At 44.1% G+C, this 27,525-nt stretch overlaps 1 protein-coding gene across 5 annotated transcripts; it reads right to left on the bottom strand.

The window, feature by feature from the left end:
• Positions 1 to 53: 53 nt before the first annotated feature.
• On the bottom strand, positions 54 to 27,256 carry LOC112242535 (plexin-C1). 5 transcript variants are annotated; one of them, XM_042300254.1, is made up of 30 exons: positions 26,080 to 27,253; positions 25,736 to 25,945; positions 25,062 to 25,196; positions 24,863 to 24,972; positions 24,200 to 24,480; positions 24,004 to 24,106; positions 23,673 to 23,760; positions 23,234 to 23,272; positions 21,300 to 21,433; positions 20,476 to 20,652; positions 17,705 to 17,807; positions 17,367 to 17,546; positions 16,126 to 16,296; positions 15,900 to 16,002; positions 15,050 to 15,151; positions 14,721 to 14,824; positions 14,543 to 14,584; positions 14,292 to 14,404; positions 13,891 to 14,089; positions 12,305 to 12,451; positions 7,731 to 7,899; positions 7,448 to 7,548; positions 6,394 to 6,466; positions 5,737 to 5,771; positions 5,560 to 5,655; positions 3,655 to 3,818; positions 3,221 to 3,368; positions 1,574 to 1,714; positions 1,410 to 1,484; positions 54 to 875 (listed from the first exon to the last, which is right to left on the bottom strand). In XM_042300254.1, the coding sequence occupies exons 1-30, from the start codon at positions 27,043 to 27,045 to the stop codon at positions 780 to 782; spliced, it is 4,605 nt and encodes a 1,534-aa protein (XP_042156188.1). In that variant the 5' UTR covers positions 27,046 to 27,253; the 3' UTR covers positions 54 to 779. The 5 variants fall into 5 exon arrangements, 4 of the variants coding, with proteins under 4 accessions (XP_042156188.1, XP_042156189.1, XP_042156187.1 ...); XM_042300255.1 differs by having other exon boundaries at positions 14,292 to 14,398; XM_042300253.1 differs by having other exon boundaries at positions 14,292 to 14,416; positions 26,080 to 27,250.
• Between the last annotated feature and the right edge of the window lie 269 nt (positions 27,257 to 27,525).

The following is a 27,525-nucleotide window of genomic DNA, read 5'->3' as shown; positions in this document are numbered from 1 at the left end:
CTGCAAAACTCTTACGCACCACTGTACTTTGTATACCAGGGTTGGCTGGCCTTCTCTAGTCACTCGTAGGCTCAGTCACTGGTATACTTTTATTTACAAACCCATTTTATTTGGGCATTTTTATTGTTCAGAAATGTGGTGGGTACTCTCTTTGTTCGCTGGACTTTATCCTGCTAACACTTCCAAATGTCCGACCTGAATTTGGTAGAAGGGTTTTTATGTACTCTGCTCCGTCGTCTTGTAACACCTTACAAAATACTTTTAAACTGGAAGAACTTCTCCCGATTTGTGTTTTTAAATCCACCGATGAAGGATTTTGAGGCTGATTCCCTGACCTGTCAATATTTTTAATTTGCTGTTTTATACTCTTGTGAATTCAATGGTTTTTACTAGATTACTTGTCTGTCTGTAATTTGTTTGTAATGACTCGGTGCTGCCTATCTTGGCCAGGGCGCTCTTGAAAAAGAGATTTTAATCTCAATGAGCCCTTCCTGGTTAAATAAAGGTTAAATAAATATAAAATGTAAAAAAACATTCTTTAGTCTTTTGGTTGAGGAAACAAAAGTCCCAGCTTCAGAATAAGAGTATACTGCTTCTGGGTAAATGTCTAGCTGGAATGTGACCTAATTCATGCTATCATTTGGTTCATCCCAGTAATCTGAAACGCCTCCCTCTTTTTTTCTTTAATTGTAAATCCCTATGTAGTCTCCTGACATATTCTGTTTTTAAAACAGCTTTCTAGCCTTTAGCATTTCGAAGGGGAGGGAGTGAGCTCAGTTTCACGAACAGTTGAGGCTATCGAACAGGCTCTTCACGTGCTGCAGTTGCTCCTTCAATTCCACGGGTGCGCCGTTCTGATCCAGCTTCAGTTTAATCTGCCAGGGAAACACCACACACATCCAATTTTTGTTTACAAGTGGGCAAAAAAAAGGCCAGCTCGTGGCCATAAACTTCAGACCTCAGTCAGTAGCAATATGCCACAATGAGGGAATTATCATTCTACACTAAGTCTTGGCATGAGCTTAAACTAAATATTTGACACAGGTATGGCCAGCTGCCATTGTAGAGCTCAAAACAGTCAACATTGATCATTACAAAATGAAGACCTGAAAACAGCCTGACCACCACCACCACACAGAAAAGTGGTATGGGCTGTGTTTTATCCTCTGCCTTGCCACTGCAGTTCTCATTTCCCAAGATGTCGGCTTTGTGCCAGTCAGCTTTACAGTTACACAATGATCATGTCATGTTGGCCAGCTTTTTCAAGATATTTAGTTTGGTTGAAGTGATTAGACCGTGCAGGGGAACTGTGAAGGTTGTGGGAGAAGTCATGAATGCATATTAAGGGGAGATTATGTGGGTGGTGACTACTAAAGTGGAGGGCGAAAAAGACGGGACAGACACTTTACCTCATCAAAGTACCGCTGCATGTATTTGTAGAGCTCACGGAGGGCAGCAGATTCATTGAATTCGTTTTCATGTTTCTAATGAAAAAGAAATAAATGTAATGTCCGTAAAGCACAATATCAAAATGAGGATTTATTTGAAAAATGAACAACTAGAGGGGAGGTACCTTTGACTCCTCATGCAGGAACTCCTTGAACTCAGAGCTGTTGATTGGTGGCTGGTCCCTGACCTGCTTGTAGTAGGCCCTCACTTCCTTCTTGTACTGGGAGATATCTTTGGCATAGAGCAGTTTATTGGTTGGGTCATGCTGGAACAGAGAGAGGGTAGAAGAGTCATGTCAAATCTAGGTGATGTATTGTCAATGCCAGGTATTCTAAGAGGCCTGCAAGTTATGAGACAGTATGTGGCTTGGATTTTGTTTTACATCTATGTGCTCGATTCAATCAGATTTGCGCTAGCCGACAGTGTAGGAGGTGGAACAGTGGAAGAGCTGTCAAATCCATAAGCGGCTACCGGCATTATACCGATCGCTGCTAGTGCTGAGCGTTTAACTGACATTTGGTCTTTTTCATTTTTTTAAACAACTAATGGATCGACGCCGGTTCAATTAATTTGAATTCCATTTAGTTTTTGTTTTTTTCTGTGAGCTCAATGCGCAGTGTTGGGAGTTGTAGTTTCCAACAAGCCAATATTCTACATAGGTTACCACAAAAAAACATGGTAATTAACTAGAATGACCATAATCCACTGTGCTCCTACTTGGCCTGTCTATGTAGGACAGACACAGAAAGGGAGAGAAGAGACAAGCAATGTTGCCTAAAATTCTTTGGGTCACTGAGCAAATTTTAGGTCTTGTGAGTGGAAACTTGTGAGAATTATTTCAATAGGCTATTTGAGCATAATGTAGACCTACCAACAAAACCAATGGAGCAAATCCCATAACATTTTAACATGGAAATAGCTTTTGATTTCTATGATACAGCCTAATATGTGTTGTTCAATTCAGGCCTACATTGCATTAGACTTAAAAATATATTTTACATTATGAAGGGCTTGACATGAATTATTTTTTAGTCTGTAACACTATGGGCCAAATAGGTGACTGTAAATTGTATTGTATGAGATGTATAGAGATGAGATGATGACTTGGAATGAAATAATAAAGACATCAAATAAAACAAATGTATTAAACTACTGAAATATTTTATTAAAGTAATGTGAATAAATGATGGTTAAAAAGTGATAAGCAGTAATGGGCAGTCACTGCCATCATGGCTATTTGATTAATTGTTTTATTCTGTGTTACAGCATTCCCATAGTGCATTTCAAGTTTTTTTTAAATATTTGAAATAAACTGATAATCGAACTGAAACTACTTCAAAAAGCACGAATCCCTCATCACTATTGGCTTTGACTCACTAACCAGCAGAGTCCTCAGTAGGCAACCATGCCCAGGAGCTGGCACCTAGGTTCAAACCTACAATCCTGTCCTTATGGGGCGAGATTCTTGCACCAGAGCCACAAACTCAACATGTATTACGCTTCTCTTTGTTTATTTGACTTTGACAGTTGCAGACACATACAATAAACCTCTTTGCTGCAAGGCAGGGATTTAACCATGGGAATTGTGGAAACGTACACAAAAGCACAATAAATTAACTTCGAACCTAAAACATCTCAGGTCCAAAGCAGGAATTGAACCACCAACTCTTTTTCCATATTTGACATTGAGATTAGCAGAAACTCACACAGAAGCACAAGAGATGAGGTGTGTTAGTCATTATATTCTGCGATGTCTCGGTCATGTCCCCACCTTGCCCAGCTGTTTCTCAGCCAGGGAGAAGGAGTCCATGAAGGCCTGGGCAATGACGGACAGACAGCCGTCCAGAGGCGGGGTCTTCTCCATGTCGAACACAAACTGGGGGTTCTTCAGGATGTTCACCCAGAACCGCAGGGGCAGGCTGGGAAGGAGCAGGACAGAGGAACAGTCAAACATTCTATCACTATCCCAATACAGTGAGTAGTGGATTGAGTAGATACAACCAAGAAAGAAAGATGGATTCTACTATAAACATACTCAAACAGGTGTACCACCAGGGTCATATTCATTAGGCACCAAACGGGAGAAAACACTGAAAAATGGAGGGACTACTTGAACTTGTCCAATAAAAGGCTCATATTCATTTTCCATTGCAAAATGTTTTGCTATGGTGTGACCTAATGAATATGACCCAGATGAACACATACCTGTTGGTTTTCCAGATGTGTAGTACATCTGGATCATTGATCCTCTTGCTCTCTCCCTGGGCATCCAGGAAGTCAAAGAAGTACTTGATGGCAGGCGGAGCTTTGAGGTTAGGGGTTCCCCAGATGGTTCTGAACAGGTTTTCCACAAACGAATGCACAGCGACCTGAGAGAGGAGGAAGTGAGAATTGGAGGTGTACCTGTGGATGTATTTCAAGGCCTAACTTCAAACTCAGTGCCTCTTTTGATTTTCCCTTTTTCATGGGAAAATCAAAAGAAATCAGCCAAGACTTCAGAAAAGAAATTGTAGACCTCGACAAGTCTGGTTCATCCTTGGGAGCAATTTCCAAATGCCTGAAGGTACCACGTTCATCTGAACTAACAATAGTATGCAAATATATACACCATGGAACCACGCTGCCGTCATACCACTCAGGAAGAAGACACATTCTGTCTCCTAGAGATGAACGAACTTTGGTGCAAAAAGTGCAAATCATTCCCAGAACAACAGCAAAGGACCTTGTGAAGTTGCTGGAGGAAACAGGTACAAAAGTATTTATATCCACAGTAAAACAAGTCCTATGTCAACATAACCTGAAAGGACGCTCAGCAAGGTAGAAGCCACTGCTCCAAAACCGCCATAAAAAGCCATACTACGGTTTGCAACTGCACATGGGGACAAATATCGTACTTTTTGGAGAAATGTCCTCTGGTCTGATGAAACAAAAATAGAACTGTTTGGCCATAATGACCATCGTTATGTTTGGAGGAAAAAGGGGGAGGCTTGCAAACCGAAGAACACCATCCCAACTGTGAAGCACGGGGGTGGCAGCTGCAAGAGGGACTGGTGCACTACACAAAATAGCTGGCATCATGAGGTAGGAAAAATATGTGGATATGTTGAAGCAACATCTCAAGACATCAGTCAGGAAGTTAAAGCTTGATCGCAAATGGGTCTTCCAAATGGACAATGACCCCAAGCATACCTCCAAAGTTGTGGCAAAATGGCTTAAGGACAATAAAGTCAAGATATTGGAGTGGCCATCACAAAGCCCTGACCTAAATCCTATAGAAAATGTGTGGGCAAAACTGAAAAAGCATGTGCGAGCAAGGAGGCCTACAAACCTGACTCAGTTACACAAGCTCTGTCAGGAGGAATGGGCCAAAATTCACCCAACTTATTGTGGGAAGCTTGTGGAAGGCTACTTGAAACATTTGACCCAAGTTAAACAATTTAAAGGCAATGCTACCGAATACTAATTGAGTGTATGTAAACTTCTGACCCACTGGGAATGTGATGAAAGAAATAAAAGCTGAAATAAATAATTTTCTACTATTATTCTGGCATTTCACATTCTTAAAATAAAGTGTTGCTCCTAACTGACCTAAAACAGGGAATTTTTACTAGGATTAAATGTCAGGAATTGTGAAAAACTGAGTTTAAATGTATTTGGCTAAGGTGTATGTAAACGTCCGACTTCAACCAGATTTGTCACAAAGTGAATACGGGACCAGGAAGTATGGCCTCAGTGAGGATGCTGACTAAGGAACTTAACAAATAGCTGTTTGATGCACTGCAGATATAATTGCCTGATGGAAAAGTGTTCTCATATGATCCTTATTTAGTATTTGTCAAGAGCTACAGTTTTTATCCCCTATTGTAAATGTCTTTACACTGAAACCACACTGACAGCTCCAAGCAAGCAACTTTAGTACCTATCCACTTTTTTTTTTTAAAGCAACGTTCATAAGGTAAATGAGACAAGGGAAGGGAACTGTTAGATAGTCACTATGTATGCTGGATCACACGTAACTGAAGAGTCTAGACGTTTCCATCTTTCAGTTAACCATTTATCAGAGCACAGTGGCAGGTTGAAAGGGGTTGGTTAACAGTGAGTTCCTCTTGCCTTGGTGGACAGCAGCTTGGTGAGGTACACTTCCTTCAGTTTCAGCTTCTTCCTCTCAGGGTTCTTCTTTTGGTCCTGGTCAATGTCAGGGTCAATCTGGAGTCAAAGAGCACTGTTAATCAATCAGATCAAATGCATATGAGGGACATTCAATTCAGAGGTCATGTTGCCACTTACTAGATGGAAGTACTTAGTGGAGTAGTTCTGATCGCCTGTGACAAATACACAACAACAGGTCACCACAGATGACTAAATAGCAGACAATTGTGCTAAATAGCTTCCTGGTTTCTGTTAGTGTTTTAAATAAGTTGACATGGTTAAATGGTTTTGCATCTCACTTGTGTTTCATATCTGCCATAAAACAATTTTAGAAAGAGGGGGAGTGTAAATGTCGAGCAACACATGTCTATTTTCAACTTAACTTTGCTGAGGTATGTTTGTTTTGTTGAATGTTGTTTTTTATGATTGTGTTTTGTATTATTTGCTTCTCTGTGTATTTGTTATGCACCCATGCTGCCTTGATTGTTTGTCACGCAGGGCTCCCTTGTCAAGAGACCTTTGTCTCAATGGGACTCCACCCGGCCAAAATAAAAAGTTTCAATAAACAAATCCAATAAATAAAAGATGGACTTTGACAAAACCAATCGCAAAAGTTACTTTGTGCCCACGTGTGTGATAGTGTGATGAGCATTAACTATGAGCATGCGCTTGTGTGTGTGTGTGTATGTGAATACTGTTGGTGTGTACTGTGTACAGTGTAGTCATTCACAAAAAAAGGTCCTTTATGTTAGTTAGAAGTTTTGATTGCATGGCAATCTCTGTTGACACCCTTACCTTTCAGGCTGCTCTGAGGACTCAGACTGGGATGGGTCTTAGAGAGCACTTTGATGGACGCTCCGTCCGGTACCTGTAGACACACACTGAGTTAGAAGGTCGATAAATGCTGAGTTACCAGCTTCTCAACCATCTGGTAGACCTAAGACACAGTGGTGTCCTACAGAGAGGCTAATAACGTGTACGTGAGTTCTAATCTAATTGTGGTCTGGTTTGGCATTGTGACACAGGAAGCTCAGTCCTACTAGCCAGGCTGCCTTGAATAGAGCTAATACTGCTTTTCAGTAGCCTTGAAAACCAGGCTGCAGAATGAGAGCAGCAGAGGAGTACCCTGTACTCAGTACTCTGATTCAATGTAAATGATGTTCTAGTCTAGTAAGACCCTCTACTTATTATGTGCTTATAAGATACCTGACGAATTTGCGGATGTGGTTTGGTGACGTTAAGCAAAAATTTGACAACTCAATCCGTCTAGTTCTCACAACTACTCAGGAGTAGATTTTTTTGTACATTTTTTAAAAACCTTTATTTAACTAGGCAAGTCAGTTAAGAACAAATTATTATTTTCAATGATGACCTAGGAACAGTGGGTTAACTGCCTGTTCAGGGGCAGAACGACAGATTTGTACCTTGTCAGCTCGGGGATTCGAACTTGCAACCTTTCGGGTTACTAGTCCAACGCTAGATTAAATCCGGATTGCGGAAGATCCGCGTTATAGCGCGATTGAAATGGAAAGGTATTTTCCGATTGAGCCGACATATGCAGGGTTTACAGTGAATGCAGTCTCTGCAAACACAGGAACATTGCCTTAAAAATTTCAATTGCGCTCTAGAGCAGCTCTTCAGCGGTACTGATGGAATTAGCCATTGAGTAGTATGACAGCTGCAAGGGATTGGACCTTTCATCTGCATTTTTGAAGTTTAGACCTTCAACTACATGCTATTTCTTTTTATGTGTGTCTGTCTTAGATGGTGATTTAAGATAAAGAGAGAAATATTGAACGTGAGATTAGGCTTATTTCCTGCATCAGGAAGCTTGGTAGTGTTCTCTAACCTTGTAATGCTTGAGTGTGTTGAGCATGGTCACTTCTCCTAGAACCCCTGAGCTGGCATCCACCTCCTTCAGTGGGACAAAACTTTCATCCTTCTCATACTCTGCAGAGTTCAAGAAACAGAGAGAAGTCATTATAATCAACATTTGAAAGCCATCCCTTTGAAAGAACGTATGATCGATCAAGATGTTTCATTTGAGGTACGCATGCTTTTAGAGCCATAATTCACTCATCACTCTTGCATTCTCTCCTAATGTCTTGGACACATGAGGTACTACAACTGACCGATGTGTATCTGTCGGAGAGGGGTGTTGTAGGGGAAGCCAAACTTGGTCTTGAAGGCCAGGAGGATCTTCTCCTTGACCTGCTCCACCGTGTCACAGTCCAGAGCACTGACCTCCAGAGGCTCACTGACCTCTCCGTCTGTTCCCACAGCAAACAGCACTTGCAGCCTCTGGGGGGAGGCGGGGAGGGGGTCAACAGACACACATACATCATGATGTAGGCTATTTACATGAAGTTTGGGTTAGAAAATTAAATGTGAGATGAGATCTATTCATCAGTGTCGCTAACCACTGAAGCTAACCTTCATTCCCACTATCTTTCTACTTGGGTCAGGGAAACCACACAGTTAGCTAAAGCTTTATGAAGCCTCATGTCTGTGTATATCACTTGATGGACTTCATACAATAAAACCTATACACTACAGGGATAGAATAGAGAGACTGAGGATATCTTGTGTGGTGTCGTCTCCTGTGATAATCTTACATCTAATTTCTCTGTTATAAGAAACCACTGAGCAACTGTCTCAGCAGGATTACCATATGGCTCAACCTGTGCTTATAAAAACTAGAGTCTGGGTCCATTTAGGCTCTGGTCCATTTACTTCTAGACTCGTTTCTTAATTTAAAAGGGTTCATCTTTTGCTTCTGAGAGACTGAAACTGAGAAAAGCAATAGCTTTTCCTGTCAACATTGCATGAGCGGCTGTCCCCATCTACAAACCACAGACCACGAATAAAGTAAAAAGATAAATTTACACATATGGGCCTCGAGAATAGGCTGAATACAAACAGATAACTATGGAGACATGTTTTTGTTGAGGATCTTTGTGAGGGTAACATCACTTTCAACCCATCTACTTTTGCCCCAACATACTGAGATATGTTTTCTAACAGACTAGCTCCTCTAACCACAACGTTTCTGGTAACAAACAAAACATAAAGGAGGAACTGCCAACTACCTCTCTCACCATGCCCTAGATCCAGGAAGGGTGTGTGTGGCAGTGTGATGTGTATGTGTGGCACTGTGATGTGTGTGTGGCAGCTTGACGTGCATGTGTGTGGCAATGTGTGTGTATGTGATGGCGCCGACAGATGGCGCCGACAGAGATGGCCGCCTCGCTTCGCGTTCCTAGGAAACTATGCAGTTTTTTGTTTTTTTACGTGTTATTTCTTACATTGGTACCCCAGGTCATCTTATGTTTCATTACATACAGTCGAGAAGAACTACTGAATATAAGATCAGCGTCAACTCACCATCAGTACGACCAAGAATATGTTTTTCGCGACGCGGATCCTGTGTTCTGCCTTACAAACAGGACAACGGAGTGGATTCCATGCAGCGACCCAAAAAAAAAACGACTCCGAAAAGAGGGAAACGAGGCGGTCTTCTGGTCAGACTCCGGAGACGGGCACACCGTGCACCACTCCCTAGCATTCTTCTTGCCAATGTCCAGTCTCTTGACAACAAGGTTGATGAAATCCGAGCAAGGGTAGCATTCCAGAGGGACATCAGAGACTGTAACGTTCTTTGCTTCACGGAAACATGGCTCACTGGAGAGACGCTATCCAAGGCGGTGCAGCCAGCGGGTTTCTCCACGCATCGCGCCGACAGAAACAAACATCTTTCTGGTAAGAAGAGGGGCGGGGGCGTATGCCTTATGGCCAACGTGACATGGTGTGATGAAAGAAACATACAGGAACTCAAATCCTTCTGTTCACCTGATTTAGAATTCTTCACAATCAAATGTAGACTGCATTATCTACCAAGAGAATTCTCTTCGATTATAATCACAGCCGTATATATCCCCCCCCAAGCAGACACATCGATGGCTCTGAACAAACTTTATTTAACTCTCTGCAAACTGGAAACGATTTATACGGAGGCTGTATTCATTGTAGCTGGGGATTTTAACAAGGCTAATCTGAAAACAAGACTCCCTAAATTTTATCAGCATATCGATTGCGCAACCAGGGGTGGAAAGACCTTGGATCATTGTTACTCTAACTTCCGCGACGCATATAAGGCCCTGCCCCGCCCCCCTTTCGGAAAAGCTGACCACGACTCCATTTTGTTGATCCCTGCCTACAGACAGAAACTAAAACAAGAGGCTCCCACGCTGAGGTCTGTTCAACGCTGGTCTGACCAAGCTGACTCCACACTCCAAGACTGCTTCCATCACGTGGACTGGGAGATGTTTCGTATTGCGTCAGATAACAACATTGACGAATACGCTGATTCGGTGTGCGAGTTCATTAGAACGTGCGTTGAAGATGTCGTTCCCATAGCAACGATTAAAACATTCCCTAACCAGAAACCGTGGATTGATGGCAGCATTCGTGTGAAACTGAAAGCGCGAACCACTGCTTTTAATCAGGGCAAGGTGTCTGGTAACATGACTGAATACAAACAGTGCAGCTATTCCCTCCGCAAGGCTATTAAACAAGCTAAGCGTCAGTACAGAGACAAAGTAGAATCTCAATTCAACGGCTCAGACACAAGAGGCATGTGGCAGGGTCTACAGTCAATCACGGACTACAGGAAGAAATCCAGCCCAGTCACGGACCAGGATGTCATGCTCCCAGGCAGACTAAATAACTTTTTTGCCCGCTTTGAGGACAATACAGTGCCACTGCAATGAAAACATGCGGTCTCTCCTTCACTGCAGCCGAGGTGAGTAAGACATTTAAACGTGTTAACCCTCGCAAGGCTGCAGGCCCAGACGGCATCCCCAGCCACGCCCTCAGAGCATGCGCAGACCAGCTGGCCGGTGTGTTTACGGACATATTCAATCAATCCCTATACCAGTCTGCTGTTCCCACATGCTTCAAGAGGGCCACCATTGTTCCTGTTCCCAAGAAAGCTAAGGTAACTGAGCTAAACGACTACCGCCCCGTAGCACTCACATCCGTCATCATGAAGTGCTTTGAGAGACTAGTCAAGGACCATATCACCTCCACCCTACCTGACACCCTAGACCCACTCCAATTTGCTTACCGCCCAAATAGGTCCACAGACGATGCAATCTCAATCACACTGCACACTGCCCTAACCCATCTGGACAAGAGGAATACCTATGTGAGAATGCTGTTCATCGACTACAGCTCGGCATTCAACACCATAGTACCCTCCAAGCTCGTCATCAAGCTCGAGACCCTGGGTCTCGACCCCGCCCTGTGCAACTGGGTACTGGACTTCCTGACGGGCCGCCCCCAGGTGGTGAGGGTAGGCAACAACATCTCCTCCCCGCTGATCCTCAACACTGGGGCCCCACAAGGGTGCGTTCTGAGCCCTCTCCTGTACTCCCTGTTCACTCACGACTGCGTGGCCACGCACGCCTCCAACTCAATCATCAAGTTTGCGGACGACACAACAGTGGTACGCTTGATTACCAACAACGACGAGACGGCCTACAGGGAGGAGGTGAGGGCCCTCGGAGTGTGGTGTCAGGAAAATAACCTCACACTCAACGTCAACAAAACTAAGGAGATGATTGTGGACTTCAGGAAACAGCAGAGGGAACACCCCCCTATCCACATCGATGGAACAGTAGTGGAGAGGGTAGCACACATCACATACACATCACAGACAAACTGAATTGGTCCACTCACACAGACAGCATCGTGAAGAAGGCGCAGCAGCGCCTCTTCAACCTCAGGAGGCTGAAGAAATTCGGCTTGTCACCAAAAGCACTCACAAACTTCTACAGATGCACAATCGAGAGCATCCTGGCGGGCTGTATCACCGCCTGGTACGGCAACTGCTCTGCCCTCAACCGTAAGGCTCTCCAGAGGGTAGTGAGGTCTGCACAACGTATCACCGGGGGCAAACTACCTGCCCTCCAGGACACCTACACCACCCGATGTTACAGGAAGGCCATAAAGATCATCAAGGACATCAACCACCCGAGCCACTGCCTGTTCACCCCGCTATCATCCAGAAGGCGAGGTCATTACAGGTGCATCAAAGCTGGGACCGAGAGACTGAAAAACAGCTTCTATCTCAAGGCCATCAGACTGTTAAACAGCCACCACTAACATTGAGTGGCTGCTGCCAACACACTGACACTGACACTGACTCAACTCCAGCCACTTTAATAATGGGAATTGATGGGAAATGATGTAAATATATCACTAGCCACTTTAAACAATGCTACCTTATATAATGTTTACATACCCTACATTATTCATCTCATATGCATACGTATATACTGTACTCTATATCATCGACTGCATCCTTATGTAATACATGTATCACTAGCCACTTTAACTATGCCACTTTGTTTACATACTCATCTCATATGTATATACTGTACTCGATATCATCTACTGTATCTTGCCTATGCTGCTCTGTACCATCACTCATTCATATATCCTTATGTACATATTCTTTATCCCCTTACACTGTGTATAAGACAGTAGTTTTGGAATTGTTAGTTAGATTACTTGTTGGTTATTACTGCATTGTCGGAACTAGAAGCACAAGCATTTCGCTACACTCGCATTAACATCTGCTAACCATGTGTATGTGACAAATACAATTTGATTTGATTTGATTAGTGTGTGTTTGTGTACACACCATTGGACTGAAGTCCTGAGCCTGCCACAGTAACCAGTCTTCATTAAGTGTATAGAGAGCCTTTTCTGTGACTGAGTCCACTGGGCCTTTAGACATCTGCTGGGTCAGAGCACAAACCAGCAGGAAAAGAGGCTGGCCCACACTCTCCTGTTGGGACACAACACACACACACACACACACACACACACACACACACACACACACACACACACACACACACACACACACACACACACACACACACACACACACAGCTCAGTTAAACACACACAAACCGGTATTCACTTGTACAATTATGTATAACTCATTAACATGCACTCATATGAAAAGATAAAAAAAACAGACACTCGTTTACAGAGACACTAAACTAACGTGGAAATGTATGAGAGAAAAATAAAAATGTACTGTGAGCTGACCATAATGACATGGAGGCTTAGAAATACATACAACATGAATGAATAAGGCTTTGATAGAAGAAGCAAGAAAATAACAAATATAGACTGATATAGACAGACAGATGGACCCTTGAGGAAGCCGTACAGAGAGACGGACTGACCCTGAAGAAGCCGTACAGAGAGACAGACGGACCCTGAGGAAGCCGTACAGAGAGACGGACTGACCCTGAAGAAGCCGTACAGAGAGACGGACTGACCCTGAAGAAGCCGTACAGAGAGACAGACGGACCCTGAGGAAGCCGTACAGAGAGACGGACTGACCCTGAAGAAGCCGTACAGAGAGAAGGACTGACCCTGAAGAAGCCGTACAGAGAGACAGACGGACCCTGAGGAAGCCGTAGAGACAGACAGACGGACCCTGAGGAAGCCGTAGAGACAGACAGACTGACCCTGAGGAAGCCGTACAGAGAGACGGACTGACCCTGAAGAAGCCGTACAGAGAGACAGACGGACCCTGAGGAAGCCGTACAGAGAGACGGACTGACCCTGAAGAAGCCGTACAGAGAGACGGACTGACCCTGAAGAAGCCGTACAGAGAGACAGACGGACCCTGAGGAAGCCGTAGAGACAGACAGACGGACCCTGAGGAAGCCGTAGAGACAGACAGACTGACCCTGAGGAAGCCGTACAGAGAGACAGACTGACCCTGAAGAAGCCGTACAGAGAGACGGACTGACCCTGAAGAAGCCGTACAGAGAGAGACAGACGGTCTGACCCTGAAGAAGCCGTACAGAGAGACGGACTGACCCTGAAGAAGCCGTACAGAGAGACAGACTGACCCTGAGGAAGCCGTAGAGACAGACGGACTGACTCTGAGGAAGCCGTAGAGACAGACAGACTGACCCTGAGGAAGCCGTAGAGACAGACAGACTGACCCTGAGGAAGCCGTAGAGACAGACAGACTGACCCTGAGGAAGCTGTAGAGACAGACAGACTGACCCTGAGGAAGCCGTAGAGACAGACAGACTGACCCTGAGGAAGCCGTAGAGACAGACAGACTGACCCTGAGGAAGCCGTAGAGACAGACAGACTGACCCTGAGGAAGCCGTAGAGACAGACAGACTGACCCTGAGGAAGCTGTAGAGACAGACAGATTGACCCTGAGGAAGCCGTAGAGATAGACAGACTGACCCTGAGGAAGCCGTAGAGACAGATGGACATCCAGTTTGTGAGCAGCTTCTCTACGATGGACTCGGTGCGTCGCAGCATGAGTTTGGGCTGGGAGTTACTGGGCTGCTCCATCAGAGCCCTGAGTAGTTCCTCCATCACCTGGGTCATGTAGGGCAGGTCACCGTGGAGGGACACGGTCAGCAGGGAGGCCACCGCACACCTTGTAGGACACAACAAACATGACATCTCTATTATCTGCTATACACACCAACCTGCTCATCCATAATGACTTAAACAACACCTAAATAATTTCCCCTGTACTATAAACAGTACCATAACCTTATCTGTCGTATATCCTATACCCAAACCAGCTAAGTGACACTTGGCCTAAATTGTGTCCTGTCCTGTCCTCACTGACTCACTTCTCCTTGACGTTGAAATTCTTCTGCTCCTCCAGAGCGTGGACGAAGGAGGTGAGGAACACCTGATCCCGGATCAGTCTGGACAGGGCCTGGCAGCTCTCGTCTGGCTGCCCCTTCACCGTGTCCTGACCACAGGACAGATGTTAGCTACTTATGGAAATCTATTACATTTCCCTTCCCTAGTCATTCATTAAGTCATGGTATGGCAATCAGACGAGCAGATATCACATACGGTTCAAATCAAATCTCACCTGGCCAATGTCTTTGATACAGGAGGTCATCACAGGTCCACCCTAATAGAAACAATAGGACAAACTATGAACATAAAAACACAACCTGTCTGTCCATTTAATACAACATTTCTTGTCTTAAAGCAGACTGTATTAGGTATACTGCATTGACTCTGTTCTGTGTTCTGCTCCTACGTACGTCAGGGAAGAAGATCCTGGAAGCAAAGTGCTTGTAGTCCAAGAAAGGGATGGCTCCAACGTTCTCAATTAAATCACACTTTTCCGTCTGCATATCCACAAATCCTAGAGAGCAGAAGGGTAAGTAAGGGGGTTTGTTTTTGGTGCAACTGTAACTATGTGTGAATTGCATGTGGGTGGTAGTCATGGGCCTTTACCCCTGTTAAATCCATTTTATGATGCCAATTTGGTGCATCAGTGAGTATGAGTGTGTGTGTGTGTGTGTGTGTGTGCCTGTCTGTGTGTGATTTAAGAATATAAATCAAGGTTGGTGTGTCCACGATGACTGACCTTGTCTGATGTCATTTCTGATGTCACACTCCAGCAGTTCCAGCTGCTTGTCCATTTGTGCTGCCATTTTCCTCTGTTTAATGTAGGAATACCACACCGCACCTGGTCAGGGCAGGACAAGAGCTTTATTTTCTCACACACACACACACACACACACACACACACACACACACACACACACACACACACACACACACACACACACACACACACACACACACACAAAACCATACCTAAACCTATGGGGCCAATTCAACCAAAACAGGTCTTTTTTTGGTGTTGTTTAGTTTATTCATTCAACCATTTTTAAAAAAACAACATACATGCACATGAAAAAAATAATTGAGGATAACACACAATCACACAAAGTCTGGGACTTATTTCCATTGTGGTCCTCTTGAGACAAGATGGCTAGACAACATCGAACACAGTATGGCAGCGAAATAAAATGTAAAAAACAGAGAAGAAGAACATCTCATCATTCCAGTTGCATCATAGGGGTGATTCATATGGGCACAGAAGACAAACATATTTTTACTTTATTTTTAAAGCTGCCTAGAGAGGACATTGTTTTTATGGGAAGGGGCAACTCATTCCGTTCTGAGGCTCCAGTATACAAGAAAGTACCTTTCCCAGCATTACTCCTGAACCTGTATAGGCACACATCAGCAACACCTGATCAGGTGCTGTGATTGTGTGCATCCCTAACACGAGGATAGTAATCACTTAGATATCTGGGCGCAGTTTCAGAACCCAGAACCAAATCTTGCGTGCCAGCTACTTGATTGGACATTTACAGTCTGTCATGAGACACTAAGTCAAAACAAAGTTGATGAAGTTGAATACTTACCCACAATGACCACAATGATGATGGGTATAAGCACAAGGATGAGTAGCAATGAAGGTACAGCTTGTTTTGGTAAAAGTTTTTTTGTGAAGTTTCCAACTCTTATCTGAAAAACAAACACATCACAATGCACGTTGACTGTAAAATACTATTTCCAAGGACAGTTCTGATTCGGAGTTTGTAAGAGCAACTAACAACCTTTTTGGATTTATCTGAATAAGATGTTTACCCTCACTGACTTGATGTTAAAGTTGGGAGTGTTCTTTATATCACAGATGACAGAGTCAGTCCCGTTGCTCTTCTCAATGGTGTCCATGACACACTCTACATCCTGGTTCTCCTCCTGAACACCAAACACTAAGATCTCTTCTGTGGCGATGTTCAACTTGTCAGCACTTTTCTGAAATAAAAAAAGAATGGAATGTGTACATGAGAAAGAGAGAGAGAGCATTAGGCTGATATCCACTAATTATCAAAATCCAGAAAAGAGACATTAAATTCTACAACCACCTAAAAGGAAGCGATTCCCAAACCTTCCATAACAAAGCCATCACCTACAGAGAGATGAACCTGGAGAAGAGTGCCCTAAGCAAGCTGGTCCTGGGGCTCTGTTCACAAACACAAACACACCCTACAGAGCCCCAGGACAGCAGCACAATTAGACCCAATCAATGAGAAAACAAAAAGATAATTACTTGACACATTGGAAAGATTTAACAAAAAACAGAGCAAACTAGAATGCTATTTGGCCCTAAACAGAAAGTACACAGTGGCAGAATACCTGACCACTGTGACTGACCCAAACTTAAGGAAAGCTTTGACTATGTACAGACTCAGTGAGCATAGCCTTGCTATTGAGAAAGGCCGCCGTAGGCAGACATGGCTTTCAAGAGAAAACAGGCTATGTGCACACTGCCCACAAAATGAGGTGGAAACTGAGCTGCACTTCCTAACCTCCTGCCCAATGTATGACCATATTAGAGACACATATTTCCCTCAGATTACACAGATCCACAACGAATTCGAAAACAAATCCAATTTTGATCAACTCCCATATCCACTGGGTGAAATTCCAGTGTGCCATCACAGCAGTAAGATTTGTGACCTGTTGCCACAAGAAAAGGGCAACCAGTGAAGAACAAACACCATTGTAAATACAACCCATATTTATGCTTATTTATTTTCCCTTGTGCACCCTTAACCATTTGTACATCGTTGCAACACTGTATATATATGTAATATGACATCTGTAATGTCTTTATTGTTTTGAAGCTTCTGTATGTGTAATGTTTACTGTTCATTTTTATTGTTTATTTCACTTTTGTATATTATCTACCTCACTTGCTTTGGTAATGTTAACACATGTTTCCCATGCCAATAAAGCCCCTTGAATTGAATTAAATTGAGAGAGAGCTTTTAAGTACATATGTGTGTGTATGGGTGCATGAATGCGTGCACATGTGTGTATACCTCAATGGTGACACGCAGGTCGTTTCCTGTCTTGATTGCAGTATAGCTGGTGAATTCTGGGTCCGGATGGTAGGTGAGCTGTGATGAGCAGGCCAGTGTCTGATTGGCCACTCTCAGAGACACAGTGGAGGTGACTGGCTGGTTAATGTGTTCAAAGGGAGGTGTGTGGTACCACAGAGTCTAAAAACACCAACAACAGGAATTAGAATACCTCAGATATTGATCCCCCCCATGACTGATTTCTGTGTTGTGTGAAGGTGAAAGTTTGGTGAAGTGTGGCAGTGTGCATGTTCATATTAGGTTACTGACTGGTTACGTCAGTGTGTTAAGATGTCTACCCCAGAGCTGTATTTGGTTTGGATGGTCTGAGGGGCGTGGTCATGAACAACCCCCTCCACAAACTCCAGCTGGGACCCTTGGACCTTGATCTTCCTCTTCCCACTGCAGGACACATACGAAATCAACCAATCAGAGGAGGGTTGTTGGTCACACCTAGCGTGCTGATGTGAATTGTAGTCATGTCTAAACCACATTATTTGAATAAGCCAGAGGAAGAAAAACAAGTTGGAACACACAAAAAATTTCACAGAATAAATAAAGTATGACCTGGTCCATAAAAACTAGCCAAGCATGAAGAATCTGCTTTAGAGAGCTACCAAAAGCAAAAAGGGAAGCCAGTGCTGAGCAGCTGAGAGAAAGAGGTGATTGAAACATAACACTGTTGCATGAAGCAACTTCTGGGAAGCGGCCCACTTTCTTTCCCCATCAGACAACATAATGGCCAGTAGCCATATATGGAAAAGAGTTACAGACATGCTTCTTAACCTCAAATCAAATCAAATCAAATTTTATTTGTCACATACACATGGTTAGCAGATGTTAATGCGAGTGTAGCGAAATGCTTGTGCTTCTAGTTCCGACAATGCAGCAATAACCAACAAGTAATCTAACTAACAATTCCAAAAAACTACTGTCTTATACACAGTGTAAGGGGATAAAGAATATGTACATAAGGATATATGAATGAGTGATGGTACAGAGCAGCATAGGCAAGATACAGTAGATGATATCGAGTACAGTATATACATATGAGATGAGTATGTAAACCAAGTGGCATAGTTAAAGTGGCTAGTGATACATGTATTACATAAGGATGCAGTCGATGATATAGAGTACAGTATATACGTATGCATATGAGATGAATAATGTAGGGTAAGTAACATTATATAAGGTAGCATTGTTTAAGTGGCTAGTGATATATTTACATCATTTCCCATCAATTCCCATTATTAAAGTGGCTGGAGTAGAGTCAGTGTCATTGACAGTGTGTTGGCAGTAGCCACTCAATGTTAGTGGTGGCTGTTTAACAGTCTGATGGCCTTGAGATAGAAGCTGTTTTTCAGTCTCTCGGTCCCAGCTTTGATGCACCTGTACTGACCTCGCCTTCTGGATGACAGCGGGGTGAACAGGCAGTGGCTCGGGTGGTTGATGTCCTTGATGATCTTTATGGCCTTCCTGAAGCATCGGGTGGTGTAGGTGTCCTGGAGGGCAGGTAGTTTGCCCCCGGTGATGCGTTGTGCAGACCTCACTACCCTCTGGAGAGCCTTACGGTTGAGGGCGGTGCAGTTGCCATACCAGGCGGTGATACAGCCCGCCAGGATGCTCTCGATTGTGCATCTGTAGAAGTTTGTGAGTGCTTTTGGTGACAAGCCGAATTTCTTCAGCCTCCTGAGGTTGAAGAGGCGCTGCTGCGCCTTTCTCACGATGCTGTCTGTGTGAGTGGACCAATTCAGTTTGTCTGTGATGTGTATGCCGAGGAACTTAAAACTTGCTACCCTCTCCACTGCTGTTCCATCGATGTGGATGGGGGGGGTGTTCCCTCTGCTGTTTCCTGAAGTCCACAATCATCTCCTTAGTTTTGTTGACGTTGAGTGTGAGGTTATTTTCCTGACACCACACTCCGAGGGCCCTCACCTCCTCCCTGTAGGCCGTCTCGTCGTTGTTGGTAATCAAGCCTACCACTGTTGTGTCGTCCGCAAACTTGATGATTGAGTTGGAGGCGTGCGTGGCCACGCAGTCGTGGGTGAACAGGGAGTACAGGAGAGGGCTCAGAACGCACCCTTGTGGGGCCCCAGTGTTGAGGATCAGCGGGGAGGAGATGTTGTTGCCTACCCTCACCACCTGGGGGCGGCCCGTCAGGAAGTCCAGTACCCAGTTGCACAGGGCGGGGTCGAGACCCAGGGTCTCGAGCTTGATGACGAGCTTGGAGGGTACTATGGTGTTGAATGCCGAGCTGTAGTCGATGAACAGCATTCTCACATAGGTATTCCTCTTGTCCAGATGGGTTAGGGCAGTGTGCAGTGTGGTTGAGATTGCATCGTCTGTGGACCTATTTGGGCGGTAAGCAAATTGGAGTGGGTCTAGGGTGTCAGGTAGGGTGGAGGTGATATGGTCCTTGACTAGTCTCTCAAAGCACTTCATGATGACGGATGTGAGTGCTACGGGGCGGTAGTCGTTTAGCTCAGTTACCTTAGCTTTCTTGGGAACAGGAACAATGGTGGCCCTCTTGAAGCATGTGGGAACAGCAGACTGGTATAGGGATTGATTGAATATGTCCGTAAACACACCGGCCAGCTGGTCTGCGCATGCTCTGAGGGCGCGGCTGGGGATGCCGTCTGGGCCTGCAGCCTTGCGAGGGTTAACACGTTTAAATGTCTTACTCACTTCGGCTGCAGTGAAGGAGAGACCGCATGTTTTCGTTGCAGGCCGTGTCAGTGGCACTGTATTGTCCTCAAAGCGGGCAAAAAAGTTATTTAGTCTGCCTGGGAGCAAGACATCCTGGTCCGTGACTGGGCTGGGTTTCTTCCTGTAGTCCGTGATTGACTGTAGACCCTGCCACATGCCTCTTGTGTCTGAGCCGTTGAATTGAGATTCTACTTTGTCTCTGTACTGGCGCTTAGCTTGTTTAATAGCCTTGCGGAGGGAATAGCTGCACCTCTGTATAGCTTGTGTGTGTGTATATAAAAATTTGGATCATAGGTGCGTACCTACGTGTGTGTGCGTGCGCAAACGCGTACCTATGTGTATGTGTGTGTGTGTGTGTTTTTACCTAGCCCAGGTAGTGCTTGGTATTAGCCCAGTGCAGGACGGTGAGGACCCATAGGTGACAGTGACCTTGCCCAGACAGCGACCGTCTGGCAGCACGGCACACACACTGACAGAACCTTTGTCGCCAATGGGGATGTGGAACATCAGACTGGACCCAGTGTTGTTCCACACAGGAGACCTGACCAGGTGAAACACACACTACACAGGTTACAGATCCCCCCGGTACTGCTGCTCATTCTGTTCACCAGTTCCGGAGGTCTACGTCACCGGCTTTCTAGGCTTCACTGAACGGGATTCATTGTCATCAACCCCCGACTGTCTTGTCTGATTACACACACCTGGTTCCCATTTCCCCTGATTAGTATATGTGCCCTCTGTGCCCTCTATTGACTATTGTTCCCATGTCCGTTGGTGGTGTGAGTACCTATGCGTTGGTGCAGCTGTTATGCTGCATGCTATATAGTATATTGTGTATTACGGGTATCATCCCGTGTTGTTCAACAAGGTTAACCCTCGCTCCTTTGTTTGGGTTCAGCCCAGTGTTTTTGTATACATATTTATTTTGGGGGTATTAAAAAACCCTATTGTGAATTGCTGCACCCGTCTCCAAAATCCGATATACCAGCGTGACAGACACACTTTACCAAAACGCAGTGATAAAGCTTTGGGCTTTTCATGAACGAAGTGAGCAGCAGTGAAAAAAAATCTAAATCGTTGTTTAAAAGCATTGATTACACTTTTTACATTTTTATTTATCTCAAAAAAGAATGTCTGCCTAAATTAGTAAAACAAATCATATTCATCCGATTGTCCACTTTGACTCACTCCTTGAGACTGCAGTCCATGCGCCCTTGAATGCGAACCCTGGTCACGTGATGGAGGTTCTTCCCAGTCATCAGGGCGTGGTTTCTGCCATGGAAGGACAGAACACTGGGCACTATGGAGACGATCACTGGCTCCTGACAAACACACACAGACAGACAATATTTCTGATAAAGACAAGTGAAACTAAATATGTGTTTATGGCTGTAGGCTTGCTCTTTAGTTTTGGTAAATAATGATGAGTGACAAAGTTAGAGGCATAAATATCCTACCCCCCCAAAAAATGCTAACCTCCCCTTTTATTATGATGATGGAAGGTTAGCTTGTCTTGGGTGTATGATATTTGTGCATCTGTAACTTTCTGACTCATCATTATTCCCGATTCATTCAGGACTACCAGTAATCATAGTAGCATCCACATGAATGTAGAAGTGTTTAGAAACATTCTATTATTTAAAATAAAAGTGATTACGCAATACATTATTTACCATTCATTTCTATTGGGCAAATGTTTTATCTGAAACATAACCAAAACAAACAGCAAATGCATCCAAGCTTGATGTAATCATTGTGTGCTGGGAATAAGGGACCAAATACCAAACTTTTGACTACTTTAATACACATAAGTATATTTGTCCCAATAGTTTTTGGTGGGGACCATGTGTAACAGTTTAGTTTCCTTCCCTTTCCTCGCCCCTACCTGGGCTTGAACCAGGGACCTTCTGCACACATTAACAACTGACACCCACGATTGAAACGCTATTAGCGTGCACCCCGCTAACTAGCTAGCCATTTCACAGTTACATATGTACAAAAAGTGCTGTAATTTCTAGTTGGTTCACCCGATATGGATGAAAACACCCTCAAATTAAAGATGACAGTCTGCACTTTAACTTCATAATCATTGTATCACTTGTATCACTTTGGAGTGCTGACCCACTCCAAAGTGCAGAGCCAAAACAACTAAAAATGTGTAACTGTTCCAATACTTGGAGCTCACTGTATGTAATTATGATGGATGGTTTGAAATCTACTACTGCCCTGGTGCACAGTCATGTGATCCATGATCCCCACTGTAAGAGGTATGACGACTTGACTCTGAGACAAAGGCTCTATTCACAAACATCTTCTTACTATTTATAACCTTTTTGATCCATACCATTCTGGTTGAGATAAAATCTCTATTCTACGAGCGACCTAAATGTAGGATGCCCAGATCTATGAATATTGCTCTGTACAGCTGAATATAGTATCTTGGCATTGGTAGACATCCATTTGAGTGTCTTCATTTTGTCCTCAATCTTAGCTTTCGAGAGAGAGAGCAAGAGAGAGCAAGAGAGAGAGCGAAAGCAAGAGAGAGTGGTTTGATAAGGCCAAAGGAACATTGACACTTTAACTAACACCAAACACACACAGCTATATTCATCACATCTGATTAAATTCTTCACATTTCATTCAGACTGGGAGGAGCATGATAACAAAGTGAGCTCATTAAAACATCTCAAACGCAGACACTATACTGTATCTTTCAATGTTATTCGATTTCAGACGTCAACATTGTTTACTTGTTTAAATAAGTTTCTGTATGTATGTACAGTAAGTAGCTTACGACACACGTGTGAACAAAATTAAATTTTTTTGGGTAGTGGTGACCATATACAAGAAAGCTTTGTCCTTGTCACATTTCACAAAACACATGTCCATAGCTATTTGATAGGTACTGAAATGACTGTGCGTGCAAAGTCACCGTGAAAATCCCAGACCACTTCAAGTCCACTCTGTTTCACATGCAGACACAGATGCGTATACACACGCACACACACACACACACAAACACAGATACAACCTTAGTTCCCTGTTCTGAGATCAAACTTCTCTATAAGGGACAGAAGATCCACTGAGAGATGCTGATGAAGTGATCGGTAGGATGGACTTACAGAGTAGTTCATTCCTGACTGGCTGGGTCTGCATACGTCCTGGGGAAGGAAGTGAGAGAGGGTTGATGAACAAGATACAGGAACACACATGGGTGAAGAAGTTGTGAGATGAACCACCCCAAAGAAGAAGAGGTGTGTGTGTGTGTGTGCGTGTGCGTGTGTGTGTGTGTGTGTGTGTGTGTGTGTGTGTGTGTGTGTGTGTGTGTGTGTGTGTGTGTGTGTGTGTGTGTGTGTGTGTGTGTGTGTGTGTGTGTGTGTGTGTGTGTGTGTGTGAGTGAGTGAGTGAGTGAGTGAGTGAGTGAGTGAGTGGTGAGTGAGTGAGTGAGTGGTGAGTGAGTGAGTGAGTGGTGGTGAGTGAGTGAGTGAGTGAGTGAGTGAGTGAGTGAGTGAGTGAGTGAGTGAGTGAGAGAGAGAGAGAGAGAGAGAGTGAGAGAGATACCTGTATGGGGTCTGAGTTGGCAGACCTGGTTGTCCAGGAGCAGACATCATTACTCCAGCTACATCCAGCTGTCATACACTGAGAACACCTGAGAGACACAGAGACAGGAATAAGAATACTACATTGAGTTTAATCATAAACGTGTGTACCATCTGCTACTCATGCAAAATGTGGACTAACAAATCTATAACATACAGAAAGGCAAGTGCCCAACATAATTTAAAAGATGTCATTATAGTAAATATTGAAGTAGGTCTAAACAAGTAGGTTGACACATAGCCATATCAAGGTGCTGAGGCGTAGCATAACAGATCTGGGGTTTCTGACTGACAGGGCAGAGGTAGGTGGTCCAGAGTTGTTTGAACAGTTCGTGAGCATCAGATTCTCAGTAAGGTTCTGCTTCCCCACTTGTATCTCCACGGTGACATTCAGACCTATGTGGAAAAACACAGGGAAACAATCTCTAAGCAAGATGCTCCATTTTGTCATTGAGAAATCTACAGGAGAGTTAGAAGGTGAAAGGTCACCTTCAGCAGGAAGCTGGTCGCTGGAGAACAGGCAGGAGCATCGAGGCAACGCTGGAGCGGGGTTTGTCCTGTCACACAGATGATCATTTCTTGTGAGGAAGATACAGGCGGAGGTGAGACTTCCTGTCCCATGCACATTCAGGTGGACCTTGACAGTGAGTGTGATCTTCTCTCCACTGCTGCTCTTTTCCACCTGGTAAGAGACCATGTTCTGTTGTTGGGAGTCCTCAGAGATGGAGATCCAGGCTGAAGGCTGAAGGCAGTCATCCTGAAACGAACATCTAGAACACATCACATAAAGGGGTGAGGATGAGCAGGTTTAGGGTGACACAGATAAACAGGACAAAGAAGTATATTTACAGGAAGTTTCATCTATAGAGGCAAGTTTATTCTAAGAAGCTGTGGGTGATACAGGAAATAACATTTGTTCTACCGCTCTGAAAAAAAATGTATTCAAGATCATATGGTATGAAAAACCATGGGCTGAGATATGTCAATAACAAAGACAACTGTCTAATTTAATTACATTGAAATGACTGCCACGGTTAATCTTCATGACAAGAATGAAAAATTGCATTTTAGAAAAGAAAATGTGATATAATAAAGAAATCTTGTCTATAGTGTAAGTTATAGAAGTGTGTAGTTGTGGTTCTTGTGACTGACCTTGACTTCTTGTTCTCAGACTCACACCAGCCACAGAAGGGGTCCTGAGCAGACCAACAGTCCTTCAGACTCTTGTGTTCACTGCACTGAGCCACAGGCACACGCATCATCTACAACAAACACACAATATTATGTCCTGGGTCCTATTTCAGAATGGTTGTACTGTATAGTATGTATATCTGTGCACAGTATAACTTACCTGGTTCCTCAGTGCCATGTACACATGTTTGTGGTCCACTGGATCCAGGTGCATCTTGGGAAACACACGGCGGTCGTCATCTGACTTGTAGAGCACTCTAGCACAGGCAGATTTATAGGCCTTGTCTACAGCAAGCTGACATGGGACAGAGAGAGACACTTCAATAATATCTCTCTGTTGAGGTGACATATCCCACTAACAAACAACAATACATAACATGGCCCTAGGAAATCACCAATACTGCAGTTGTAAATGTCAGTTGACTGTACACATTTCTCTCTGTCAACAAGAGTATGGATTTGATGATGATGATACATGATAGGATAACAATCATTGATGCGTAGTGGTGACCAAACCCCTGTCTGGTTTGTTAGTGTACTGCATGGCTGTCATATTTCTGTTAGAAACATGCAGAGGATTTGTCTGGATTATTAAAGCTTTCCAGGGACAACACTGCATGAAGGAGACTATTGTCTCTAGTAGAGTATTGTGGGGTTTCTCCAGGCTAATTTAGTCCTCGAATTCTCTCATGTGAGCCACGTTTGGTAGAAAACGCTGTAATTCTGTTGTATGAGTAGATGTGTGTTCAAGGGAGAAATAATGACACGAGAGGGGTGTTACGTGGCCAGTGTGTGTGTGTGTGTTAAGAGTTCTCATAACTGTGTTCCTCAGACCTTGATGAGTTGTCCGTCTCCTGTCCCAATGAAGAACACCAGCCAGGAGTTGTGTCTCACTGCCAACACTGATGTCATGGAGCTGTATCTAAACACCACTGCTTCTGGATGCAGGTCCTGGGTGGTACCCTTTGGCAATGTCTGGAACAGCATACATATCCGTGTTACAGACAATCTCAACACATTTGTGGTGGTACCCATTGGCAATGTCTGGAACAGCATACATATCCGTGTTACAGACAATCTCAACACATTTGCTAAGAAATTAGGGTAACGATAATGATAGTCACTTTGCTATGGTGTTGGTTATAAACCACACAAATAATCATCATCATCTCACCAACCTCTGCACAGGCTTGATAGCAGAAGTCTGGGTCATTGTCTTTGTGTTGAGGCCCTGTAGAGCTGATGTTATAGATGGCCAGCACGGTGTTGATGGGGTCGCTTGTGTTACCAGCCGTGAACACACCTGCCCAGAGCACCTGCCCATGGAGCCCACCAGAACCTTGAATCACAGAGGAAGACAGGAGCTCCCGGCGCTCCATGTTTCCACAACATTTGAGTGTTGCATCTTTGAGGGACATCAAAGTATTTGTTTTACTGTTCTCGCTCTTGAACCTAAGAAGTCGAACTTGACGCTCTTTGGGAACGTTCGAGAACACGTAGATGTGTGAATTACTCTGAAAGCCGTCCACAAACTGAAACTTCTCCTTTTGTCTGGCGTCAATATATGGAGTCGTGCTCTTATCTGAATTCGAAAAGATTCCTCCATGCTGTCCTTCTAGTGTATTCCGTAGGTCAAGCAACTGACCTGAATTGGCACACGCTTTACGCACACGGCTCGGCAACCTTCCAGCCATAATGTAGGAGTTCGTCCCGACATCAACAATAAAGCCAATGGCTGAATCTCCAGGATCCAATGAACCCACTTCAATATCCTCCGAATACACAGATTTGGAGATTTCGTTGAGATCCAGTATTTCACAGTAACCGCATTTTGTGGTTCCACAGGTGATCAAGGTCTTGTTTTTGATGAATGGCAGTAAAATATTTACCTTAAATGGATACGTTTCGTCGGAAGGAGGTACTTCTTGGTTAGGATAAACTACGTTCGGATTATCCCTCTTTATAACTTTGGTAAAATCATGGTTCAGCTGGAAGAGTCGGTCATCCGTAACGACGTATACCGAGCTGTCACCAATGGCAAAGTCGCGGACGTCGCCATCGAATGTGTGATTCTCCTGGGCCCGACTCCAGTCCACGCAGGCGAGGAGAACTCCCCAGAAAACAGCCCTCATCTCGTAAATCATGTAGTCAGTCAAGCCTGAGAGGAGAGTGCATGGTAAACTCCGTTCTGCGCCTCTGATGCCACTGTCATACTGTGCCGAAGGCCAACAGGAGGATTGCGTAAAAGCGCACAGTGGATAGATGCTGCAACTATGTGTTAACTTTAGGTCATTAAATATAGTTCCGGCGGTTATGTTCTGAGACTCAGACTTCCGTGTTTAAATCTCTACTGTGATGTCGAAATGAACGCTAGTTCCATACATTTCAATCTCAGCAGAGGTTGTATCAGTAACATCGTTGTTAGAGTGTTTCCAAAACGTCTCCAAACGCGCATTGGTGGTAATGCCTATATAGCCTATTCAAATGCCAGTGCCAACATCACCATCAGATGATTATTGAGATTTAAACACTTTGATTCATTAATAAAATACGTAACCAAGTGAATGCCTCACACATGACTTTTGATGTCATCATGGGCTATCCCAAGGGGGCACTTTTTGTTC

Source organism: Oncorhynchus tshawytscha, linkage group LG17, assembly GCF_018296145.1.
Source record: "Oncorhynchus tshawytscha isolate Ot180627B linkage group LG17, Otsh_v2.0, whole genome shotgun sequence".
Taxonomy (NCBI): domain Eukaryota; kingdom Metazoa; phylum Chordata; class Actinopteri; order Salmoniformes; family Salmonidae; genus Oncorhynchus; species Oncorhynchus tshawytscha.
The sequence above is the reverse complement of the archived record's forward strand: the minus strand, read 5'-3'. Positions and strand labels throughout refer to the sequence as shown.